Genomic DNA, 27,052 nt, shown 5'->3' with positions numbered 1-27,052 from the left:
TTATGACCCTGAAATAGGGAAAGATATTTTAAGTAAGACAGAAAAAGCACCAACCACAAGGAAAGATTGATCAAGTGGACTGCTTTAAAATTAAGAACTCTGGTTTATCAAAAGATAGTCATAGGGTAAATATATATTTGCAGTGACTACAAAAGGTTTATGTTCAAATGTAAAATGGCCAAGAAATTTGAACAGGCACAGGAGAGTAGAGGATATCCAGATGGCCAATAAACATAAAAAGACACTTAATCTCATTAAAACAGGAGAATGCAAATTAAAACCACACTAAGCTATCAATACTTCTGATTGAAAGTTTAAAAATTAAAAATAATAATTTTGGACCTTGGTCAATGTGGCTCAGTATTTTGGGCATCATCGCAGGCACTGAAAGGTTGTCAGTTAGATTCCCAGTCAGGGCACATGCAGGGATTTGGGCTTGATTCCCAGTAGGGGCTGTGCAAGAGCAGGCAATCGGTGTTCACTCTCACATCAATGTTTCTCTTTCCCTCTCCCTTCCTCTCTTTCTAAAAATCAATTATAAAAATCTAAAATAATAATAAGTGTTGGGAAGCATGTAGAATAGTGGGAACTTGTTATATTCTGGGCTGAGAATATAAATTGATGCAACCACTTTGAAAAAAATGGCATTAACTGCTAAAGTTGAATATATGAAAGCTATCCCTTTCATATACATATAATTCCCTGGCAAAAAAATATGCAAATATATACAAAAAAGTTCATAGCAGCATTTTTTTGTAATAACCAAATGGAACAACTCAAATGTCTAATAACAATAGAACAGATGAAGTACAGTATATTCATACAATGGGATATAATAGAAAAGTGAAAATGAACAAATTATATTTACATATAACAACATACATATAAACATTTGAACAAAAGAAGGTAAACATAAAAGAATTGTATTGATTCCATTTTTATAGATAGTTCAAAACAGGCAAAAGTAATCTTTGGTTTAGTTCTTATGACAGTGATTACCACTGCAGAAGAGCAAGAGGAGTAATGATTGGGAAGAGGGGGGAAGGGGACTTCTAGGTGTAGGTAATGTGTTTTTTACCCTGAGTAGTGATTACATGAAGGTGTTTGTTTGTGTTCACTTGTGATAATTTATTGAGATACACACTTTTCTGTATGTATATTATATACTTTAATAAAAAAAAGTTTAAAAAGAAGCCTTTGGACTGAGACATTTTTCACCTCTCATTGGCACAGGTCAAAATGCTTGATAACACATTGTTGGCAAGGGAGCTTCCTGCTATTGGGAGCCCTGTTTAGAAGGATCCTTCTAGAAGATTAAGCTTTGACCCAGCAATACCACTTCTAGGGATTAATACCATAGATGTTTATGTCCATATACAGAACTATTAATTGTAACATTGTAGTATCAAGAGATTGGAAGCAACCAAACTTCCAACAGTTGTTAAGTAATTTTATATATAATAGAGTGATTTACAGTTGTAAAATATGAAGAAATGCTCTGTGTACTGATAAAAAAAAGTCTCTGAGTAAAAATGTATTTTGCAGTTGCAAATAATACACAAAATAAACTAAACTCTTATAAAAAGGGGCAGAGGGAAGAATATATGTACTTGCTTGAGTGTGCATGAAAGAGCATTGAAAGAACACAATATTGCTTTCCCATGGGAAGGAGGACTGGGTGGTTGGGAGACAGGACTTGGGGATTTTCTCTGCATACTCTTTCTGCATTTTGAGCCATATATTACCTAATATTTTAAACATATTTGGAAATCTAATACAAATTTTTCCCCCCTCAGACATGGCAAATATGTATGTCTTACTCCGTGCTGTGTCCACTGGTTTACCTCATATGATACAGGAGCTGCAAAATCATGTCCATGATGAGGGCCTTAGAGCGACCAGTAATCTTACTCAGGAAAATGTGAGTTATATAAGGAACTGGGGGATTTTTCTCTTAATCAGATTATCATGCATTTAGGTTTTTTGTTATCACTTTACTGTCTTTAAACAATGAAAAAAAAGTCTTACCATGCCAATAGATTAAACATCTTTATTAAAATGTTTCAAGTCTAAAGTCTGTTGGACACACTTTGGAGTAATCAAATTATTAGAAAATAATTGAATGAGATACGTTTTTTTCTTAGATATATTGATATGTTCACTTAGCATTTTAAACAATTGTATTTCTATATAACTAGCACTAATAGTTGTAGTGGTAATGAAATTAATCAATAGTAATATGGAGAACTGACAATTAGCTTTCTTTATATATACTATGAGTTTGATAGCCCAGGAAGCAAAGTTAGATTAAAATGATCTTCCCTAAATATATGCTTACTACCCAATGGTTACCACTATGTCCCTAATACCCACTTTTCTTTAAGAGTTCTCTGACAATCAAATGACTATTTACAAAAAGGCATCTTTCCTATCACTGTATTCCTATCATCAATCTTGTTGGACCATCTTGTTTTTACTAGTGATGTTTGATGAATAAATAGATATGACATGAGATGTTCTTTATCCTAAGTAGAGCTATTTACTTGTCATCTATAATGCAGTAATTGATAATAGACAACATTATTCAGATGATTATCACTTTAGTTGTAGATTTATTTGTCTTTGGCAAATCTTAGATTTTATGTCCTACCACTGTAATACAAACTATTAGTTGCCCTCTCTGGTTTGGCTCAGTGGATAGAGCATCCGCCTATGGACTGAGGGGTCCCAAGTTCAATTCTGATCAAGTGCACATCCCCATTAGGGGGCATGCAGGAGGTAGCCAATCAGTGATTCTCTCTCATTATTGATGTTTCTCTCTCTCTCTCTCTCTCTCTCTCTCTCCCTCTTCCTCTCTGAAATCAATAAAAATATATTTAAAAAAAATAAAAATAAACTATTAGTTGATATATTTTTATGTTTATTAATCTGTTATTTATTGGGTTTATTAATTAATTTTATTAGTTTTACAGATTCATGTTAAATCATATTCAGCATAGAGGCATAGAGTTTGCTTCAAAGACTGGGAGATAGAAATAAAAGAGAATGAATTTGTAATAGATTCTAATAATTTTAGCTGACTTAGTTAACTCTTAAGTACTATATAATTATCCCCATTAAGAGGGAAAACTTACACTCTAAATGGTTGCTTAGTGGTTAGAGCATTGGCTCAAGGACTGAGGGTTTGTGGGTTTGATTCTAGTCAAGGGTATGTACCCCAGTTGCAGGCTCAGTTACCAGCCCCAAGCAGGGCATGTGCAGGAGGCAATCAATATGTCTCTCTTACATGGATGTTTCTTTGTGTCTTTATCTCTCCCTTCCACTCTCTCTAAAAATCAATGGAAAAAATATCCTCGGGTAAGGATTAACAAAATAAAAAAATAAATAAAATAAAAAAAGAGTGAAAGCTAAGTATTTCCTCACTCTGAGTTGTGGGGGATTGTCCAAATCCAGGGATCTCAATTTTCACAGATACTTGCTTTTGAGCTCTGCTCTCTCTTTCAGACTTCAGCAGCTTTGAAGGCAGTTTTTGTTTATATAATCCTCTTTGAAAGTGATAGGTTTGGTGGTTCAGAGACTGTGTCTTGTTACCCTTAAGAAACAGTATTCCAACATTGGAGAGAAGTGTGTTTTCAGTGAGTTCTTCAGGCAGAGGAATTATAGCCCTGCATTGCTGGTGTTGAATGACAGCTAATTTCAACATTAAAGTTTTAGATTTTTAAGACAGTTTCTAAAAATATATATATTTTAATTGATTTCAAAGAGAAAGGGAGAGGCAGGGAGAGAGAATCATTAATGATGAGAGAGAATCATCAGCTGCTTACTACACTCCCCACACTGGGGATTGAGCCTACAGCCCAGGCATATGTCATGACCAGGAATCGAACTGTGATCTTCTGGTTCATAGATCAATACTGAACTACACCGGCCAGGCAAAACAATTTTAACTAAAAATATTTTTTGAGAAAGTGTGTGCTTGCATAACATTAATTTGCTTGGAAAAAACTTAATTAAATGACAATTTTTGATAATCTTAATTATATGTTTGAACTTAAAATGTATTTTGTATTTATAGATGCCAACACTATTTGTGGAGTCAGTTTTGGAAGTACATGGTAAATTTGTTCAACTTATCAACACTGTTTTGAATGGTGACCAGCACTTTATGAGTGCATTGGATAAGGTAACTTTAATAATATCTGTATCTACAGATGCTTCTCAAGTTATGACGGGGTTATGTCCTGGTAAACTTGGCATAAGTTAGAAAAATTTTAAATAAAAATTTATTTAATGCACCTAACCTACTGAACATCTTACCTTTGCTGAACCTACCTTAAACATTCTCAGGACACTATCATTAGTTATAGTTGGGCAAGGTCATCTAAATTCATGAGGGAGTATCATTATTTATGGCACACTTAACAGGAAACTGTGGCTCACTGCCACTCCCCAGCATTAGTATAGAATATTGTACCACATATCACCAGCTTTGGAAAAGATCAAAATTCAAAGTACAGCTTATTGAGCACGTATCGCTTTCTCACATATTAAAGAAAAAAAAAAATCATCTTAAGTCAGGGAATGTCTGTATAAATACAGTTGACCCTGGAACAATTCAGGAAATAGTAGCCCTGATACTCCTCTCCTTTAGTTGAAAATTCACATATAACTTTTGACTTTCCCAAAACTTCACTACTAATGGCCTACTGATAGCATAAACAGTCACTAAGTGCATATTTTATATGTTTAGAATAACTATATTATTACAAAGTAAGTTAGAGAATAAAAAATGTTATTAAGAAAATCTTAGAGAAGAAAAAATACATTTACAGTATTTGTATCAAAAATCCGGGTGTAAGTGGACCTGTGTTGTTTAAAAGTTAATTAGAATTCTGTTTCTTTATTCATTCTTTAGGGTGGTTTCAGGATTGAGGCTTCTAAATTACGAGTTTTCTAATCTTGACATGGAGATTACATAATTTAAATGTGAACATCAAAATAATAACACAACTTTCAAATTAATAACAAATAGTTAAATTGAATGTTAGAATTATATGGAGATTGAATTTCTCATGATTATGAGTACAGTGATTCTAAGGGGAATTGTTAGTAAACATTCTAACATGTTCTGGAAAAACATGTATAATTTTAATGTTTTAGTGCTGATTTTTAATTTCAATATAATCTGTAGGCTATATAAGTAATATTTCAAAGAAATAAGTATATTTTTACAAATTTTTGAATTTTGGTATTCTTTAAAGGAAATTTGCTGATATGGTTATTTTAAGATTTTTTAAAAATTTAGTTTTATTTTATCTGTGTTCAAATATCAGTAATGAGTTATAAAGAATAGCTTTCAGTAGGAATGGAATATATAATTGGTCTATAACTATCATGAGGCATATAGTTAGAGGAGTTTACCCTGTGTTCAAAATGAAAACAAAATTAACAAACTACAACCAAAATATTGTGTTTTGTGTAGGTTAATAATATATGGATTTGCAGATTATACCCTATTACTATTATAGTTAATTACTGGCTTGTTTTCTATTTAGGCTCTTACATCAGTTGTAAATTACAGAGAACCCAAGTCTGTTTGCAAAGCTCCTGAGTTGGTAAGTTTGATGATTGCTTAAAAATAATCTTATGGACATCAATATTAGAAAATGAAAACTGAGGAGAATGTTAAATTAATATGTATTTGTAACATTTTTTCAGAAGAAAAATCCATGAAACTAAATTATTAAAAGTAAAAATTATCTACATCATATATAATTTGGCACTTATTTAAGGAATATACTTGGGCCTATGTACTATAACCGTTTCTTGAGAAATAACTGAAGGAAAAAAATACTTTATTTAATATAAAGTTTGGTGTGTGTGAGTGTTTTAATATGAAATGCTTCACTGATTTGTGTGCATCTTTATGCAGAGGCCATGCTAATTTTCTCCGTTGTTATAATTTTTTTCAAGGCTTCTAAAATCCAAGCAGTACAGTTTGGGTTTTAAAGTATGTCTTCTTTGAAATAATTTGCATTACTTCTCATAGAGATTTTGTTTTGTCAGAAATTTGATGATAATTAAAGAAAATTTAATTATAAAGTTGTGGTAAGAATAAAAAAAGTAATTATTTAATGTCGAAAATTATAGAACTACTCAAAACGCATATAGGTGTTCTTTTGAAACTTCTGTTGTTTATGTTAGTGTTTTATTGTTCACTAAATGTTGATTGTATTTTTGACTTGTTTATAGGTTTCTTAAAAACTTGCCTTATGACATATTTTGAATTCTTTAGTGCATGTTCATAATTTTAAAAACAAAAACTTTAAGATGGCAGAGACTTTATCCATTGATATTCTGTACTATTGTCCTTTGCCTCTGTTGAGGCATGTATATAGAAGGGCCCTTTATAAGATATACTCTCCATTTCTATTTGAGCTTGCTAAGTACTGTGACAACTTACTAAAGAAATCAGCAAAGGGGATGACTGAGAATGAAGTGGAAGACAAACTCACCAGCTTCATTACTGTTTTCAAATATATTGATGATAAGGATGTTTTTCAAAAGGTAAGTTGTAAATAAAGAAGTTTTATTTGGTTTAATCAGATTTTATTTATTTTTGAAATATAAGTCATCAGAAAGAAAGTAATCTTTAGAAATATTTTTTAATATAGTTCTACGCAAGAATGCTGGCGAAACGTTTAATTCACGGGTTATCTATGTCTATGGATTCTGAAGAAGCCATGATCAATAAATTAAAGGTAATGTGAGCCTTTCATCTGATTATGTCCCAGAAATTATTCTACTAGCACAAAGAGATGTTCATTGTAGTATTAGATATAACAACAGGAAATAATCAACAGGTGATTGGTTAAATTTATAATGATATATCTATATGATGGGATATGCAAATACTGTATTAAAGAAAGCTCTCTCTATATACAAGGTGTCCCTTAAAATTTTTTACACACTTTGAATATATTAGGTGTACCAGTTAATAATGTGGATTTTTTCAGTAGGTGGAGTTACACATATGTTGATATATATGCTATTTGTTGTATTGACAGCAAGCTTCAAAACTTCATATGTCAAATTTTCTGAAGGTGTTAACATCATAAATATTTTAATGCTAAAAATGTCAAATTTCATGCCAAAATAAGAGCATTTGCGTGAAGTTATAATTCATTGTTTATTTTGAAGAAAAGTGCTGCTGAAAGTTATTGTTATACCTTAGGAAACTTATGGTGAGCATGGTGTATTTCAAGATACTTGTGAACATTGGTTTAAATGCTTTAAAAGTGATGATTTTGATGTAAAAGACAAAGAATGTCTAGGTCAACTGAAAAAGTTTGAAGACCAACAATTACAAGCATTACTGGATGAAGATTCGCGTCAAACTCAAAAAACTAGCAGAAAGATTAAACATTGCTTAGCAAACAATTTCCAATCATTTACAAGCAATGGGAAAGATTTTAAAGGAAGGAAAATGCGTGCCACATCAACTGAATGAAAGACAAATGGAAAACAAATAATCATCAGTAAAATGTTGCTTTAATGGCACCAAAGGAAGTCTTTTTTGCCTCGAATTATGACTGGCTATGAAAAGTGGATTTATTTTGAGAATCACAAATGCACAAAATCCTGGATTGTTCCAGGTCAACCATCAACATCGACAGCAAGGCCACATCACTTTGGAAAGAAGACAATGCTCTGCGTTTGGTACAATCAGGAGTGTGTGGTGTTTCAAAGGCTTCTAAAACCAGGTGAAACCATTAACACTCATTGCTACCGACAACAAATAATCAATTTGAACCACGCACGCTTTGATCATGAAACAACCAGAATGTGCCAGAAGACATGGCAAAGTAATTTTGCTTCATGATGACACACCATCATACACTTTAAAACCAGTTGAAGACACATTAAAAGATCTTGCCTGGGAAGTATTAACCCACCCGCTGTATTCACCAGACCTTGCTCCTTCAGATTGCCACTTGTTCCATTTGATGGCACATGCACTTTCTTAGCAGCACTTCAAAATGTACAAAAAAGTGGAAAATTGGGTCTCTGAATGGTTTGCCTCAAAACAAGAAAAGTTTTATTGGGACAATATCCACAAATTACCTGAATGATGGCGAAATGTGTAGCTAGTGATAGACATTACTTTGAATAAAGCACTTTTGATGTTTCTCTTGAAATTATCGTGTTTTCTTTGATTATTATTAACAGGTACACCTAGTAATTACAAAGGCAATGTTTATTAAAATATATTTTATTTTCATTTAACAGCTATCAGGTATTAAAAGTGTATACATTTTTTGGGACATTCTGTATATTGATATAGACTTATCCACAAAATAAACAGTATTAACAAAAGATTTACATTATTTATAAATAAATGCACCTGAAATATTCCTTTAAGTACAAGTTTTGTAGTGCTGTTGAATTTTAGTTTATTTTTGCTTCATTTTAGGTTACACATTGGTGAAATAAGTAGTAGCTGAGACATAGTTATGCTGAAATATCCAGTAGTTGATAATTTTTCTGAAGAGTAGACTTGAATATAATATGAATACCCTTGACCATAGAACTAGCAATAGTAACATGTTCTAATTAATTAATATGTTTTATTATTATTCTTTTTAAATCATGTGTTTGTTTTAAACTTTTTACAGCAAGCATGTGGTTATGAGTTTACCAGCAAGCTGCATCGGATGTATACAGATATGAGTGTCAGTGCTGATCTCAACAATAAGTTCAACAATTTTATCAAAAATCAAGACACAGTAATAGATTTGGGAATTAGTTTTCAAATATATGTTCTACAGGTATGACTATATGTTTTATTCTAGACATTTACTACTCATTTCAAATAGTCTGATCCAAACAATTAATAAATAGAGACCTCATTGCATTTTCTTCAATAAATGGATTGTAGCTTCTAACGTTATATGTTATATTGATTTGGAATGAAATGTACCAAGATAGTAATCTAATGAGTTTTATCAACATTTGAGAAAAGAAAAAAAGAGGTGCTTTAGTTTAAATCATTTTTTTAAATAAATATTTATTTTCAAGTTAGATGCTTGTCTATTTAAATTTTTTATTTTACTTATTTTCTTCTAGGCTGGCGCATGGCCTCTTACTCAGGCTCCTTCATCTACATTTGCGATTCCCCAGGAATTGGAAAAAAGTGTACAGATGGTAAGTTTGCAGGATATATATTAGAAGACCTAAGGAATTTTAATAGTTATCTTCATGTTAAATCACTTTAAATATTTTCCAAAGTCTTAATTGCTTGTGATATAAAATATATATTCAGAAATCAGTTATATACTTTGTAGGAAATGTAAATTATTAGTTTTTAATATTAAAACTCATAAGCAAAGGTTGTCATAGAGTTCTTTGTGAAAACATGACTCTTACAGTTAAATCTATTATCAGCTCTTAAGCAGTTTTAAATTACAAAAACTCTTGATATTAGAAGGAAGGTTAGAACTTAATACTTAAATCACTTTCTAATTTTTTATTTGAATTTAGAGCCATTTTTATACTTTATTTATCCCTTGAAGTTTTTTATTTCTGGGCAATTTTTTTTTTAAAACTAAATTTATTGGGGTGACATTGGTCAACATGAACATACAGGTTTCAGGTGTGAGTTTCTATGTTACAAGATCTGTATATTGCACCAGGTGCCCATCATCCACAGTCAGATCTTTTGTCACCATATATTAGGATCCTTTTCTATTCACAATGTCTTCCCTCTGGTAACCACCACACTGCTGTTTGTGTTCATGAGTTTCAGTTTTCTATCCTACATATGAATAAAATCATATGGTTCGTAGCCTTTTGTGACTGACTTATTTCCCTTAGCATAATGTTCTCAAGGTCCATCCACATTATTGCAAATGGTGCTATTTCATCCTTTCTTATGGCTTTATTAGAATTTCATTGTATGCTAGGTATATCACTTAATAATACAGATTTTGTATTCAAAGTAAGCACAATAATTTCAAGAGAAACATCAAAAGTGCTTTATTCAAAGTAAAGTCCATCGCTAGCTACACATTTTCACCACCTTTCAAGTAATTTGTGGATAACCAATCCAAATAGAACTTTTCGGTTGTGAGGCAAACCATTCAGAGACCCAATTTTCCACTTTTTTGTACATTTTGAAGTGCTGCTAAGAAAGTGCATGTGCCATCAAATGGAACAAGTGGTAACCTGAAGGAGCAAGGTCTGGTGAATACAGCGGGTGGGTTAATACTTCCCAGGCAAGATCTTTTAATGTGTCTTCAACTGGTTTTAAAGTGTATGATGGTGTGTCATCATGAAGCAAAATTACTTTGCCATGTCTTCTGGCACATTCTGGTTGTTTCATGATCAAAGCGTGCGTGGTTCAAATTGATTATTTGTTGTCGGTAGCAATGAGTGTTAATGGTTTCACCTGGTTTTAGAAGCCTTTGAAACACCACACACTCCTGATTGTACCAAACGCAGAGCATTGTCTTCTTTCCAAAGTGATGTGGCCTTGCTGTCGATGTTGATGGTTGACCTGGAACAATCCAGGATTTTGTGCATTTGTGATTCTCAAAATAAATCCACTTTTCATAGCCAGTCATAATTCGAGGCAAAAAAGACTTCCTTTGGTGCCATTAAAGCAACATTTTACTGATGATTATTTGTTTTCCATTGTCTTTCATTCAGTTGATGTGGCACGCATTTTCCTTCCTTTAAAATCTTTCCCATTGCTTGTAAATGATTGGAAATTGTTTGCTAAGCAATGTTTAATCTTTCTGCTAGTTTTTTGAGTTTGACGCGAATCTTCATCCAGTAATGCTTGTAATTGTTGGTCTTCAAACTTTTTCAGTTGACCTAGACATTCTTTGTCTTTTACATCAAAATCATCACTTTTAAAGCGTCTAAATCAGCCTTTCCAAGTATCTTGAGATGGAGCATGTTCACCATAAGCTTTCCGAAGTATTCAGCAGCACTTTTCTTTAAAATAATGAATTCAAACTTCCTGCACATGGGCCCAAAAAAGATGGTTGCTGGCAGGACAGAAGTGAGGGAGAAGAAGTGAGTGAGTGAGGGTGTGAAAGGAGAGTGTGTGGATGTGTGTGGTGTGTGTATGAGTGAGTGAGGGATAGTTAAATCTTGCAGGAGCAGCAAGGGCTGGTATACCAGGCTCTCTTGGACAAGGAGAGATTACTACTGCTGTGGACACTCCCTGGATTGCAGGACTCAGACACAGGAGCCCGCAGCATTTTAAAGGGAACAGCGGCCTTTTCTAGAAACTCAGCAGCACCACCACCAAGATAAGACTTTGACACTGTCCACGACCCACCAGCCATTCCAGCCAAAATCCTGCTATTGTAGCTACAGACCCATGGACCCTGGGACCTCCCCCTCCAAAGGTGCACCATTCCCACAGCAGTAAGTGCATCTTCCCCCTTCCCAGCGGCAGAACTCTGGACACCACTTCCATGCGTTTCCAGCCGCACAGGCATCCAGGGCACACCACTCTGCAGGCAGTGCCTGGGAGCCATGGAGATCCCCTGTTGGATGTGATTCTGTACAGACTAGGGTACGCTGCCCCACATATTTGGAGGAACTTACACATTTCTTCTAGATTATTGAATTTGGAGGCATATAGTGTTTTATAATATTCTAGTATGATTCTTCATCTATGATGTCTGATAATTTCTCCTCTTTCATTCCTGATTTTGTTTACATGGATCTTTTCCTTTTTTTTCCTTAGTGAGTAAAGCCAGTGGTTTATCATTCTTTTCAAAGAACCAGGTGTTTATTTTATCAAATTTTTGTATAGTCTTTTTTCTCTCTATTTCATTCAATTCTGCTCTAATTTTTATTATTGTCTTTTCTTCTGCTTTTGTTCTTTAAGATGTGATATTAGGTTGTTTACTTGTGATTTCTCTTGTTTCTTGAGATAGGCCTGTAATGATATAAACTTACTGCTTCTGCTACATCCCAGAAGTTTTGATATGTTGTATTCTCATTCTCATTTTTCTCTATATATCTTTTGATCTCATCTTTTATTTCTCCTTTGACACAGATTTTTTAGTAGTATGTTGTTTGATCTCCAAATATTTGTGAATTTCCTTACTACCTTTTTGCAATCGATTTCTAATTTCAAGGCATCGTGGCTGGAGAATATGCTTGGTAAAATTTCAGTCTTTTTGAATTTGTTAATGTTAGTATGGTGACCCAACATATAGTCTATCCTTGAGAATGTTCGATGTGCACTGAAAAAGAATGTGTAATCTGATATTGGGGGATAAAAGGTTTTGCAAATGTCAATTATCTCCATTTGGTCTAGTGTTTCATTTAAGGCTGATATTTCTTTATTGATTTTCTTTTTGGTTCATCTGTCTAAAGCTGTTAGTAGAGTGTTAAGGTCCCCAACTATGATTGTGTTTGGATCTGTTTTGACCTTTAATTCTGTGAGTAATTTTATATACTAGTATTTCAGTGCTCCCGGATTTTGTGCATAAATATTAAGAAGTGTTATATTTTCTTGATGTAATGTTCCATTTATCACAGGGGTCCTCAAACTTTTTAAAGTGGGGGCCAGATCACGGTCCCTCAGAGAGCTGGAGGGCCGGACTATATGAACTACTAATTCCTACTGTAACACCTTGGCTGCACTCACTGCCCAAAAAACCTGACGGGCAGGATCAGACTCCCCTGGGGGCTGCATGTGGCCCGCGGGCCGTAGTTTGAAGACCCCTGATAAAGTGAGATAAAAATATGCCTACACCTGCTTTTCTGTGGATGTTATTTGCTTGGAGAATCATTTCCCAGTTTTTACTTTGAATCTACCTTTGTCTTTGCATCTTTAGTTGTGTCTCATGTTGGCAGCATATGGTTGGGTTTTGTTTCTTTGATCCACTCTGCTATTCAGTGCCTCTTTATTGGTGAACTCGACCATTTACATTTAGGATACTTATTGATGTATGAGCATTTCCTATAGCCATTTTATCTTTTGTTTTCTGGTAGCTCTGGGCCTCCATTGGTTCTTTTCCTTTGTGTTTCTGTCTGTTTTTGTTTGGTGGTATTTCATACTTTTTTCCTCTGTTTCCTCTTTTTTTTAAGTTATGTGTCCTGGTTTGGGAATTTGTTTGTGTGGTTACCAGTAGGTTTATAAAAGATAGCCTTGCATATATATCATTTTTTTTTTTCTTTTGAGTTCATCTGATCTTTATCCTCTTTAGCCCCTCCCGACACTCTTACCTACTGAACCAAACCAACTAGGGCTGATAATGATTATTTAATGATTTAGTTAAGTAAGGTTTTACATCTTTTGTCTTTTTTGCTTTTTTCTCACATGAGGATATGCTTTTAAAATAGATTTTTAGATAAAGATAGAGAGATTGAGAGAGAGAGGAAAAAAAGTATATATAAGAGAGAAACATTAATTGCTGCCTCCTGTATATATTATGACCAAAGATCAGACCCATAACACAGGCATGTGCCCTGACCGAGAATTAAACCTGCTACTTACTGAGCACCACCAACCAGGAAATAGCTTTTGTCTTTTTTTTTTTAATTTTAATTGTCTTAAGTTTTACATATGTCTCCTTTTCCCCCCGAATTGAACTTCCTCCCACTTTCCCAACCATCCCACCCCTAGAAAGCCCCCACTGCCCTAGTGTCTGTGTCCATTGGTTATGCTAATATGCATGCATGCAAGTCCTTTTTGGTTGCTCTCTAACCTCTTCTCTCCACTGCCATTTATCTCTGGATCTATTCTTATTCATCAAATTATGTTGATAATTTTATCTCACATATGAGTGAGATCAGGTGATATTTATCTTTCTCTGACTGGCTTATTTCGCTTAGTTTAACGCTCTCCAGGTTTATCCATGCTGTTGCAAATGGTAAAAGTTTCTTCTTTTTTATAGCAGCATAGTATTCCATTATATAGATGTACCACAGGTTTTTAATCGACTCATCTGCTTATAGGAACTTAGGTTGTTTCTAAATATTAGCTATTGTAAATTGTGCTGCTATCAATATAGGGGTGCATATATCCTTTCTGATTGGTGCTTCTGGTTTCTTAGAATATAGTTCTGGAAGTGGGATTACTAGGTCAAATGGGAGTTCCATTTTAACTTTTTTTTTTATAATTATTTTTTTAAATATATTTTATTGATTTTTTACAGAGAGGAAGGGAGAGGGATAGAGAGCTATCAATAGAAACGTCGATGAGAGAGAAACATCAACCAGCTGCCTCCTGCACACCCCCTACTGGGGATGTGCCCGCAACCAGCGTACATGCCCCTGACCGGAATCGAACCCGGGACCTTTCAGTCCGCAGACCGACGCTCTACCACTGAGCCAAACTGGTTTCGGCTCCATTTTAACTTTTGAGGAAACTTCATACTGTCTTGCACAGTGGCTGCATGAGTCTGCATTCCCATCAGCAGTGCACAAGATTCCTTTTCCTCCACATCCTCGTCAGCACTTGTCATTTGTTGACTTGTTAATGATAGCCATCCTGACAAGTGTAAGATGGTACCTCATTGTCATATTATTATTATTATTATTATTATTAAGGTATTATATGTGTACATTTCTTACCATTGCACCCCCCCCCATCCCACTCCCACACATGCCCTCACCCCCCAATGTTTTGCATCTGTTGTTTATTCTTATATGCATTCATATAAGTCCTTTGGTTGATCTCTTATCTCTCCCATCTCTCCCTAACCTTCCTGCTGTAATTTGACAGTCTGTTTGATGCTTTACTGTCTCTGTATCTTTTTGTTCAACAGTTTATAATGTTTCTTATTATCCACAAGTGAGATCATGTGGAATTTTTCTTTCATTGACTGGCTTATTTCACTTAGCATAATGTTCTCCAATTCCATCCAGATTGCTGCAAATGGTAAGACTTCCTTCTTTTTTATGGCAGCATAGTATTCCATTGTATAGATGTACCATAGTTTTCTGATTCAGTCACCTGCTGATGGGCACCTAGTCTGTTTCTAAATCTTAGATATTGTAAATTGTGCCGCTATGAACATAGGGGTGAATATATCCTTTCTGATTGGTGTTTCTAGTTTCTTAGGATATATTCTCAGGAGTGGGATTACTGGGTCAAATGGGAGTTCCATTTTCAGTTTTTTGAGGAAACTCCATACAGTTCTCCACAGAGGCTGCACCAGTTTGCATGCCCACCATTAGTGCATGAGGTTCCTATTTCTCTGTATCCTCGCCAAAACTTCTTTGCTGATTTGTTGATGATAGCCATTCTGACATGTGTGAGATGGTACCGCACTGTCATTTTGACTTGCATCCCTCAGATAATTAGTGACTTTGAGCATATTTTCATGTGTCTCTTGTACTTTCTTCTGTCTTCTTTAGAAAAGATTCTATTTAGATCCTTTGCCCATTTTTTTTATTGGATCATTTATCTTTTATTAAGTTGTATATGCTGCCTATAGATGTTGGAGATTAAACCTTTATCAGTGATAACATTTGCAAATATGTTCTCCCATACAGTGGGTTTTCTTGTTGTTTTGTTGATGGTTTCTTTTGCTATGAAAAAGCTTTTTATTTTGATGCAGTCCCATTTGTTTATTTTCTCTTTAGCTTCCATTGCCCTAGGAGCAGTATCAGTGAAGAAGTTCTTTGGGCATATGTCTGAGATTTTGCTGCCTGTGGATTCCTCTAGTATTTTTATGGTTTCCTGTCTTATGTTTAAGTCCTGTATGCATTTTGAGTTTATTTTTGTGTATGGTGTAAGTTCGTGATCTAGTTTCATTTTTCTTTGCATGTATCTGTCCAATTTCCCCAACACCATTTATTGAAGAGAATGTCTTGGTTCCATTGTATGTTCATGCCTCCTTTATCAAATATTAATTGAGCATAGTGGTTTGGGTCGATATTCTCCATTTTATTTCATTGATCTATATGTCTGTTCTTGTGCCAGTACCAGGCTGTTTTGAGGACAGTGGCTTCATAATACAGCTTGAAATATGGTCTAAATTCCTCCTTCTTTATTCTTCTTTCTCAGGATTGCTGTGGCTATTCGGGGTCTTTTTTAATTAAAAATGAATTTTTGGAGAGTTCATTCTAGGTCTGTGAAATATGCCGTTGGTATTTTAATGGGGAGTGCATTGAACCTATAGATTGCTTTGGGTAGTATGGACCTTTTAATGATGTTGATTCTATCAATCCATGAACATAGTATGTTCTTCCATTTTTTTATGTCTTTCTCTGTCTCTTTTTTTTCAGTGTCCTGTAGTTTCCTGTGTATAAGTCTTTTACCTCCTTAGTTAACTTTGTTCCTAGGTATCTTAATTTTGTTGGTGCGATGCTAAATGGAATTGCTTTTTTAGTCTCTCTTTCTGTAAGTTCACTATTGGTGTATAGAAATGCCATAGATTTCTTGATGTTAATATTGTATACTGCTACATTTTTGAATTCTTTATTAAGTGTGTTAGTTTTGTGATGGAATCTTTAGGGTTTTTATGTACAATGCCAAGTCATCTAATAAGGACAGCTTTACTTCTTCTTTTTCAATTTGGATGCCTTTTATTTCTTGTTCTTGTCTAATTGTAATGGCTAATACTTCCAGTACTATGTCAAACGAGTGGTGAGAGTGAGCATCTCTGTCTTGTTCCTGTTCTTAGGAGAAATGATTTTGATTTTTGCCCTTTGAGTATATGTTAGCTTTGGGTTTATCATATATAGCTTTTATTATGTTGAGATATGATCCTTCTATTCCCACCTTGCTGAGTGTTTTTATCAACAAATGGTGTTGGGCCGAATCTGGTTTGGCTCAGAGGATAGAGCGTTGGCCTGTGGACTGAAGGTTCCTAGATTCGATTCCAGTCAAGGGCAAGTACCTTGGTTGCAGGCGCATCCCCAGTAGGGGGTGTGCAGGAGGCAGCTGATCAATGATTCTCTCTCATCGATGTTTGTAACTCTCTATCCCTCTCTCTTCTTCTCTGTAAAAAATCAATAATTTATATATATATATATATATATATATATATATATACACATACATACACACACTTTTTTTTTAAAAGGGTGTTGGATTTTGTCAAATGCTTTTTCAGCATCAATTAATATGACTATGTGATTTTTATCTCTTAATTTGTTTATGCGATGTATCACGTTTATTGATTTGGGGATATTGTACCAGCCTTGCATTCCTGGAATAAATCCTACTTGGTCATGGTGTAGTATCTTTCTGATGTAGTGCTGGATACGATTTGCTAGAATTTTGTTTTTGGAAGCTTTATTTTTTTTTTAAATATATTTTATTCGGGTTTTTTTGTTTGTTTGTTTTTTCAGAGAGGAAGAGAGAGTCAGAAACTTCAATGAGAGAGAAACATCTATCAGCTGCCTCTTGTACACCCCCTTCTGGGGATGTGCCTGCAACCAAGGTACTTGCCCTTGACCGGAATTGAACCTGGTCAGCAGGCTGATGCTCTATCCACTGAGCTAAACTTGTTTCGGCTTGCCCAAAGTTTTTTAATGACTGCTTCAATTTCTTCCATAGTTACTGGCCTATTGAGCTTTTTAGATTCTTCCTGATTGAATTTTGGAAGGTTATATTTTTCTAGGAATATGTCCATTTCCTCCAGGTTGTCCAGTTCCTTGGAATAGAGTTGTTGGTAGTAATTTTTAATAATCCTTTGTATTTCTGTGGGTCTGATGTAATTTCACCTCTTTCATTTCTGATTTTATTTATTTGGGTCATTTCTCTTTGCTTCTTGGTGAGCCTGGCTAGAGGTTCATCAGTCCTGTTTATCCCCTCAAAGAACCAGATCTTAGTTTTGTTGATCTTTTGTATTGTTTCTTTGGTCTCTATGTCATTTATCTCCGCTCTGATCTTTATTATATCCTTCTTTCTTCTTACACTGGATTTTCTTATTGCTCTTTTTCTAACTCTTTGAGTTGTAGGGTTAGTTAATTTATTACCATTGTTTCACATTTTTTGCAGTAGGCTTGTAGAGCTATGAATTTCCCTCTCAAGACTGCTTTTGCTGTGTCCCATAGATTTTGGATTGTTGTGTTTTCATTGTCATTTATTGCCATGATGTTTTTAATTTCTTCCTTGATCTCTCTAGTCATTCTTTAAAGCATGGTGTTTAGTCTCCATGTGTTTGATTTCTTTGGATTGTTTTTATTGTTGTTGATTTCTAGTTTTATGCCACTGTGGTATGTGGAGATGCTTGATATGATTTCTATCTTCTTGAATTTGAAGAGACTTTGCCTATGTCCCAACATATGGTTTATCTTTGAAAATGATAGACCCATGTGCACTTGAGAAGAATGTATATTCTGTGGCTTTGGGGTGAGATGTTATAAAGATGTCAATTAATTCCATCTAGTCTAGTGAGTCATTTAAGTTTGATGTTCCTTTGCTGATTTTTTGTTTTGAGGATTTTCCCAATGGTGATAGTTGGGCATTAAAGTCTGCTACTATGATTGTATTGCTGTTAATCTCTCCCTTGATATCCTCCAGGAGTTTTTGTATGTATTTGGGTGCTCCTATATTGGGTGCGTATATGTTTACCAGAGTTATTTCTTCTTATTGGATTGCTCCCTTATATTATGAAGTGGCCTTCCTTATCTCTTGTTATGTCCTTCACTTTGAGATCTAATTTGTCAGATATAAATATTGCTACCCCAGCTTTTTTTTTTTTTTTTTTTTTTTTTTTTTTCATTTCCATTCGCCTGGAGAACTTATTCCTTCCCTTCATCCTCAGTCTGTGTGTGTCTTTTTTTCTGAGGTGTGTTTCTTGTAGACAAGATATGTGGGTCTTGTTTTCTTATCCAATCCATTACCCTATGTCTTTTAACTGGGGTATTTAAACCATTTACATTTAAAATTGTTATTGATAGGTACTTATTTGTCGCCAATTTTATTCTTTACCCCTGTGTTCCTTGTTCGCTTCCTATTTCTTTCTTTTATAGCAGACCCTTTAGCATTTCTTGCATTGATTGCTGATTTGGTGGTGATAAATTCCCTTAGTTCTGTTTTGTCTGTGAAGCTCCTCATTTCACCTTAAATTTTGATTGATAACCTTTCTGGGTACAGTATTCTTGGATTGAGACCCTTCCTTTACATAACTTTGTATATTTCATTTCATTCCCTTCTGGCCTGATGAGTTTCTGTTGAGAAATCTAGTCTGATGGGGGTTCCTTTGTATGTAACTTTCTGTTTCTCTCTGGCCCCTTTTAAGAGTCTTACTTTATCGTTGGTGTTTGCAATTTAATTATTATTATTTTTTTAATATATTTTATTCATTTTACACTGAGAGGAATTGAGAGAGATAGTTAGAAACGTCGATGAGAGAGAAACATCGACCAGCTGCCTCTTGCACCCTCCCACTGGGGATGTGCCCACAACCAAGGTACGTGCCCTTGACCAGAATCAAACCCTGGACCTTTCAGTCCGCAGGTTGACGCTCTATCCACTGAGCCAAACCAGTTTCGGCAAAAAAAAACATTCTTTTTTAATTAAATTTTATTACAACAAAAACCATTTAAAAGAAAGAATAATGTTCACACTTGCATTGTTTGTTGATATATTTTACTTGAACGGACATTGTGGTAGGCAGCCTCTAAAATGGCCCCATGCTTTGGCCAGTATGGTTCATTTGGTGGAACACATCACATACACCAAAAAGTGGCAGGTTTGATTCCCCTTCAGAGCACATACCCAAGTTGGTGGTTCTATCCCCAGTCAGGGCAGGTGCAAGAGGCAACTCATTAATGTTTCTCTCTCTCCCACCCCACTTCCTTTCTCTAAAATCAGTTTTTGTTTTTGTTTTGTTACGTTTTTTTTAATTAAATTATTATCTGTGTATATATTTTAACATTGTTCCCCCTTCCATATATACCCTCCCTCCCCAGAGTTTTATGTCCATTGGTTGTACTTATATGCATGTATACAAGTCCTTCGGTTGATCTGTTATCTCCAAATCTAATTTAAGTGCCTTGGTTTCAGTCTTTTAGGGTTCATTTTGCCTAGGACTGTGTGAGCTTCTTGGATTTGTGCGGGTTTTTTCTTCCCTATATCAGGGAAGTTTTCTGTCATTATTTCTGCAAACAGGTTTTCTATTTCTTGCTTAGTTTCCTTTCCTTCTGAAACCCCTATTATACGGATGTTGTTTTGTTTCATGTTGTCCCAAAGTTCCCTTAGGCTCTCCTTCGTTTTTTGGTTTGTTTTTTTTCTCTAGATGCTGCTCTACTTGGATATTTTTTCCCACCTTGTCTTCTAGCTCACTGATGCAGTCCTTTACTTCTAGTTTATTACAGATGCTTTCTATTGAGTTCTTTACAGCAGCAATGTCATTTTTCATTTCTTCTTGGTTCTTCATTTCCTCTTAGTTGTTACTCATATTGTCAAATTTGTCTGCCATACTTTTGAGCCACCTTATGACTATTTCTCTGAATTATTTCTTTGACAGCATGCTTGCCTCTATTTCGTTTACTTCCTTTTCTGGTGATGCCTGCTTTTCTTTCATATCCTGGCTGTTTCTTTGTCTCCCCATGGTCTCTACTCTGGTTGGCTGGTTATGTAGTTCTCTCTCTCCTTATCCCACCTTTATGTGGTGGAGTGAAGGGCTCTTTTGAATCTGCGTGTTTGTCCCTATTGGGGACAGGTGTTTTGGGACTCACAGCTGTTTGGTGGCTGCTGCAGTTGTCGTTTTTCAGGCTTCTGATAAGATCCACTTTCCCCTTCAAGATGGCCTGGTCTCCGTGTCTGAGACTGTAGCTCCGGGTTGGGACCCAGCAGCAGTGGGGGCTGCCTGGTCAGGGGAACCCCATCCAGCAGTCCCTCATCTTCTCCTGGAGTTTAGCTGTCCCTTAACTTGCCAACAAACAGTCCCCATTTGGCCCTCAGCTGTTCTTTCTCTCTGCTTCGGGACAAGGCTCGGAACATGGCTATCTCTTCCACTGCCATTTTCTGCCTGAGCTCATTGTCATTTTAATTTGCATCTCTCTGATGATTAGTGACTTTGAACATGTTTTCATATATTTCTTGGCCTCTGTACGTCGTCTTTCAAAAAGTATCTATTTAGTTGTCTATTTTTTTATTGGTTTGTTTATCTTCCTTTTGTTAAGTTGTATGAGTTCTCTAGCTTTTGGAGATTAAACCCTTATCTGAAATAGCATTAGCAAATATGTTCACCCATGTATGGGCTTTCTTGTTGTTTTGTTGATGGTTTATTTTGCTGTGCAGAAGCTTTTTATTTTGATGTAGTGCCATTTGTTTATTTTCTTCTTTCTGCATTGCCTTAGGAGTTGTGTTGGGTAAAGACATTGCTATGACATATATCTGATATTTTGCTGCCTGTGGAGTCTTATATGATTTTTATAGTTTCTCGTCTTACATTTAAGTCTTTAAGCATTTGGAGTTTATGTGTATGGTGTAAGTTAGTGATCTTGTTTCATTTTTTTGTATGTAGCCTACCAAATTTCCCAGCACCATTTATTGAAGAGACTGTCTTGACTTCATTGTATGTTCTTGATTCTGTCAAATATTAATTGAGCATAATGGTGTGGGTCAATTTCTGGGCTCTCTGTTCTGTTCCATTGGTCTATATGTCTGTTCTTGTGACAGTACCAGGCAGTTTTGAGAATCGTGGCTTTGTAATATAGCTTGATATGTAGTATTGTGATTCCTCCAACTTTGTTCTTATGATTGCTGTGGCTTTTTCTTTTTTTTTAAATTCCAGATGAATTTTTAGAGAGTTTATTCTAGATCTTCGAAATATGCTGTTGGTATTTTAATGGGATTGCATTGAATCTGTAGATTGCTTCGGTTATTAGTATGGATATTTTAATGATGTTGATTCTTCCAGTCTATAAACATGGTATGTTCTTCCATTTTTTATGTCTTTCTCTGGCTTTTTTCAATGTCCTGTAGTTTTCTGAGTACAGATCTTTTACCTCCTTAATTAAATTTGTTCCTAGGTATCTTAATTTTTTTGGTGCAGTGGTTAACATGATTGTTTGTTTAGTTTCTCTTTATTTGAGTTCATTATTGGTGTATAAAAAGGCCATAGATTTCTGGTTGTTAATTTTGTATCCTGCTACATTGCCGAATTCATTTATTAGGTCTAGTAAGTTTTTGATGGGGTCTTTGGGTTTTCTAAGTACAGTATCATATTATCTGTGAATAAATACAGCTTTACTACTTTTCCAATTTGGATGCCTTTTATTTATTTATTTATTTCTTCTTGTCTGATCGCTATGGCTAGCACTTCCAGTACTATATTGGACAGGATTGGTGAAAGTGGGCATCGTTGTCTTGTTATTCTTAAGGGAAATGAGTTTAGTTTTTGGCCATTGAATATGATGTTGGCTGTAAGTTTGCCATGTAAGGCTTTTGTTATGTTGAGGTATGTTCCCTCTATTTCCACTTTGCTGAGATTTTTTTTTTTTTAATCAAAAAAGGGTGTCGAATTTGTCAAATGCTTTTTCTGCATGGATTGATATGATTGTGATTTTTGTATCTCAGTTTGTTTATGTGATGTATCACATTTATTGATTTGCAGATATTGTGCCATCCTTGCATCTCCGGAAGAAACCCTGCTTGGTCATGGTGTATGATCTTTCTAATGTAATGCTGAATTTGATTTGGTAGAATTTTGTTGAGGATTGTCCATCAAAGATACTAGCCTGTAGGTCTCTTTTTTTGTGATGTCTTTATCTGGTCTTGGATTAGGGTAGAAAGAGATTGGAAATGTTCCTTTTTTTTGAATTTTTTGGAATAGTCTGAGGAAGATAGGTTTTAGTTCTTATTTGAATGTTTGGTGGAACTCCCCTGTAAAGCTATCCAGACCAGGGCTTTAATTTGCTGGTAGATTTTTTAATCACTCCTTCAATTTCTTTAGTGGTTACCGGCATATTCAGGTTTTTCCTGATTTGAGTTTGGGAGATTTTACTTTTCTAAAAATATGTCCACTTTGTCATGGTTGCCCTTTTTGTTGTAATATAGTTGTTTATAGTATTTTTTTCATTATCTTTGGATTTCTGTGGGATCGGTTGTTACTTTGCCCCTTTCATTTCTGATTTTGTTTATTTGAGTCCTCTCTCTTCTTTGATTTGTAGGGTTAATTAATTACCGTTGCTTCTTGTTTTTTGAGGTAAGCCTGTAGACTATGAACTTCCCTCTCAAGACTGCAACAGCAAAACACAACACACAAGGCACCAAACACAAATGTATTCATACCAATAACCCCAAATAAATGTGACCACCAGAGAAATGAGAGTTAGGGGAGACCAGAGTGTAAAAATCATGAGGAAATGAAAAAATGCAAGAGAGAATAGAAAGAGAAGAAAAAAGAAGTGGGTTAAAGATATATATGGGGAGAAAAATCCAACAAACCAACTACTAATCCAAAAAATGGAAACAACAAATACTTAGAGAAGAAACACTTAGAGAACAAACAACAACTAATTAAAAAAAAATGCAAACAACAAATATTCAAACAACAAATATTCAAACAACAAATACCCAGATTATTCTAATGAGATAGAGCTTATTTCTAGAAGGTAAGGTCAAGGAATTCAATGAATGGGGAAATGGCCACGATTCAGTATAGACGAGGGAGATAGAGAATGAGTGTATAAGAAGAAAAATAATAAAATATTTACAAAAGAAAGTATATATATTAAAATATACATATTAAAAAATCCTATATAATAAATAGCTAATATGCAAATTGTCCCCTCTATTGGGAGTTTGACCAGGGAGCAGGGCTAGCCATCAAACCTCCCACATCCCCTCTCCCACAGCCAACCCGGGGCCGATCAGCCTCTATTGGGGTGGGCTGACTAGACCCCACCCATGCACAAATTTGTGCACCTGGGTTCTAGTAATGTATATGTATATATATAAATATAATGTGTGTGTGTGTGTGTGTGTGTGTGTGTGTATATATATATATATATATATATATATATATATGTATATGAACACACACACACTATACACACACACACACACACACACACACACACGTATACACACACACATTACTAGAGGTCAGGTGCACAAATTTGTGCAAGGGGGAGGCGTTGTTCCTCAGTCCACCCTGTACCCTTTCCAATCTGGGACCCCTTGAGGGATGTCCAACTGCCCATTTAGGCCCGATTCTGATGCAGTTGGATATCCTCACAATCCAGGACTGCTGGCTCCAAACTGCTCACCTACCTGCCTTCCTGATTGCCCCAAACCACTTCTGGCTGCCAGCCTGATCACCCCCTAACCACTCCCATGCCAGCCTGATTGATGTCTAATTGCTCCCCTGCCAGTCTGTTTGCCCCCAACTTCCCTTCTCTGCCGGCCTGGTCACCCCTAACTGCCCTCCCTTGCAGGCCTGTTTCCTCCCAAGTGCCCTCCCTGGTTGCCTGATCACCCACAACTGCTCTCCCTTTCAGGTCTGGTCCTTCCCTTATGCCCTCCCCTGCAGGCCATCTTGTGGTGGCCATTTTGTGTCCACATGGAGCAGGATCTTTGTATACACGGGGGCAGCTATGTTGTGTGTTGGAGTGATGGTCAATCTGCATATTACTTTTTTATTAGATAGGATAGAGGCCTGGTGCAAAGGTGGGGACCAGCTGGTTTGCCCTGAAGGGTATCCTGGATCAGGGTGGGGGTTCTCTTGGGGTGTGGGGTGGCCTGGGCAAGGGGCTTGTGGTATTTTGCAGGCCAGCTACATCCCCCTCTTCCCCTCAGCAACCCAAGCGTAGGCCTTAGTATCTGGAATTTATTTACCTTGTACAATTGAAACTTTGTAGCCTGGAGTGGAGCCAAGCCTCCTGCTAGCTCCATAGCTGCTGCTATTTCTATTGGAATTTATTTACTTTATATAATTGAAACTTTGTAGCCTGGAGTGGAGGTCTAGGCCAGCCAGGGCTGCAGAAGCTTGGCTTCCTCCAATTCCTGGGGAAACCCTAGCCTCCTACTCTTCCAGCTCCGTGGCTGCTGCCATTTCCAGCTCTGTGGCAGCTGCTGCCAGAAATGGAAGGAATTTGTTTACCTTCCATAATTGAAACTTTGTATCCTTGGGTGGAGGCCAGGGTGTGTGGAATGGTTGGCTTCTTTCATTGCCAGAGGAACCCAAGCCTCCCTCCTTCCCTCCTGTTCTCTGTGGCCGAGGCCATCTTGATTGGGGTTAATTTGCATACTTGCTCTGATTGGCTGGTGGGCATAGCAGAGGTATGGTCAATTTGCATATTACTCTTTTATTAGATATTTATGTATATGTATACACACACACACACACACACAGCGGGGACTTTATTCTATCTATGTATTCATCCATTTTGAGAATACAAGCCTGGGTTGGTGATTGAAAATAATTAAGCTATTAATAGAAGAAGAGAACAAGTGAGGAGAGAAAACACAGCACCAAAAAAAACCCCAAAACAACAACAACAAAAAAACCCAACAACCAAAAACAACAAGAAGACAGAAAGAAAGAAGGAAAAGGGGAGAAAAGGAAAGAAAAAAATTGGCTAGTGAAGAAAGCGAAGAGAGAAGAGTGCATGGACTTGTGGCAGGGAGAGGAAATAATACATATGAGTAAGATCTATTTTTGACAGTGAGTGAAAAAAAGGATAGAGAAAAACTAAAGCAGGAACAGGGTAAGAGAAATGGGAAAAGTCAGGAAGAGAATGTTGGCATAAAAGAATAATTGAGATAGGGAAAAAAAAATGCTAAAAGGAAAATAAAAAGAATGTAGAACACTGATTCTAACATAAAATAAAATAAAATAAAACTTTAAAAAGAAAAATAATAGTAATAAAAAATAGTAAATTAAGTGAGAAAAGATGAAAAATTAGTGTCTTAAGTAAAAGGTCAAAAATTAAAAAGTGATGTAATGAAGTTCATTCACTTTAGCGGGGCTTCGGTGACGCATGGGGCTCTTTTAAGACCCCATTTCTATTGTTGCGTCTTGCATGTCTTTTCTGTCAGGTAGTCAGCACAGTGATGAAGTTCCCTGCAGTCTACTGCTCCTGTGTCATAAGCCACAACCTTGTTTTCAAGAAGGTAGGATGTCTCTGATCACTTTATTTCTCTGCCTGCCTTCAGTTGTATTTACATAAGAGTCAATTTTTGACACTCCCCCTCGGTTTCTAGGTTAGTTTCCAGGACCAAATGGCCCCTTGAGCCAGTGTTTAGACTCTTCTTTCTCTGCCACACTTAATACTGAGTTAGAGGAATGGACTGCTTATCTCTCCTAATTGTGACACTCTGTTTCCACAAAAACAACTTTCCCCTGATCTCGATGAGTGTTTTTAATTGGAAGACCCTATGTACTGGGCTTAGCAAGCAAAAGTAAGGAATTCCAAAAGACAAAGCAATTGCACCGCCTCGTGTCTTTTTCCCTCCAGCACTGTAAGGTCAATATAGAACTGCAGGCTGCCTTTCTGGGCACAGTCTCCCGTGGCATCTAGAATTCCCCTCTGCCAGCAGCCCTGTGGACCCCCTTCCACATTCGAGGGCTGCACTGACCCCAAGGGCCACGGATTTGGTGGGGTGCAGTCTCCCTCTGAGACTCTAGTCCCTGCTGTGTGTATTTCTCCATCCAGCCCGGATCCCAGATCTCACCTCTCTCCAAGGGATCTCTGACCTTTCTATCCACGGATTGCCTCACCAGCTGTGTTTAAATTGATGATTTTAGGTGGGTGTTATTTGATTTAGCTGTTTCTTCTATCTGCTCTATGAGAAAGAGCAGGACCCCACCATGTATTCGGCCACCACCTTGTCTCCCCCTAGACAAACTTTTTAGGGGCCGGTGGTCAGAAAGACTGGAGTTTGGTATTCATCAGTTCACATCAGGTTCCTGAGTGTTGTACCTGTAGATACCAGGAGGTATCCGAGGTCTCCCCAGTTGAAGGTAAGGCTGGGTTTCTGAACATAGCTGCTCTCACTTCAAGATGGCGCAGTCTCTGCAGCAGAGCGGCCGCTTCTGGAGCAATTTCAGTAGTAGGAGATGCTGCCCAGCCAGGGGAGCCTGGTCTGCTAGTCCCCAACAGTCCTACG

The 27,052-nt window shown here is 36.1% G+C and overlaps 1 protein-coding gene across 4 annotated transcripts in view; it reads left to right on the top strand.

Moving 5' to 3' along the window:
• CUL2 (cullin 2) overlaps positions 1-27,052 on the top strand; it is a 102,948-nt gene that overhangs the window by 59,612 nt on the left and 16,284 nt on the right. For all 4 annotated transcript variants that reach the window (XM_084876836.1, XM_084876837.1, XM_084876834.1 and 1 more), the window contains 7 exons: positions 1,797-1,921; positions 4,076-4,183; positions 5,556-5,615; positions 6,439-6,567; positions 6,675-6,761; positions 8,676-8,828; positions 9,127-9,204. In XM_084876836.1, coding sequence (XP_084732962.1) covers positions 1,797-1,921; positions 4,076-4,183; positions 5,556-5,615; positions 6,439-6,567; positions 6,675-6,761; positions 8,676-8,828; positions 9,127-9,204 — 740 coding nt within the window. The remainder of the gene's footprint in view (positions 1-1,796; positions 1,922-4,075; positions 4,184-5,555; positions 5,616-6,438; positions 6,568-6,674; positions 6,762-8,675; positions 8,829-9,126; positions 9,205-27,052) is intronic.

This window comes from Pipistrellus hanaki, assembly GCF_964339955.1.
Source record: "Pipistrellus hanaki genome assembly, chromosome: 1".
Lineage (NCBI taxonomy): Eukaryota > Metazoa > Chordata > Mammalia > Chiroptera > Vespertilionidae > Pipistrellus > Pipistrellus hanaki.
This window is presented reverse-complemented; position numbering and strand designations above follow the sequence as displayed.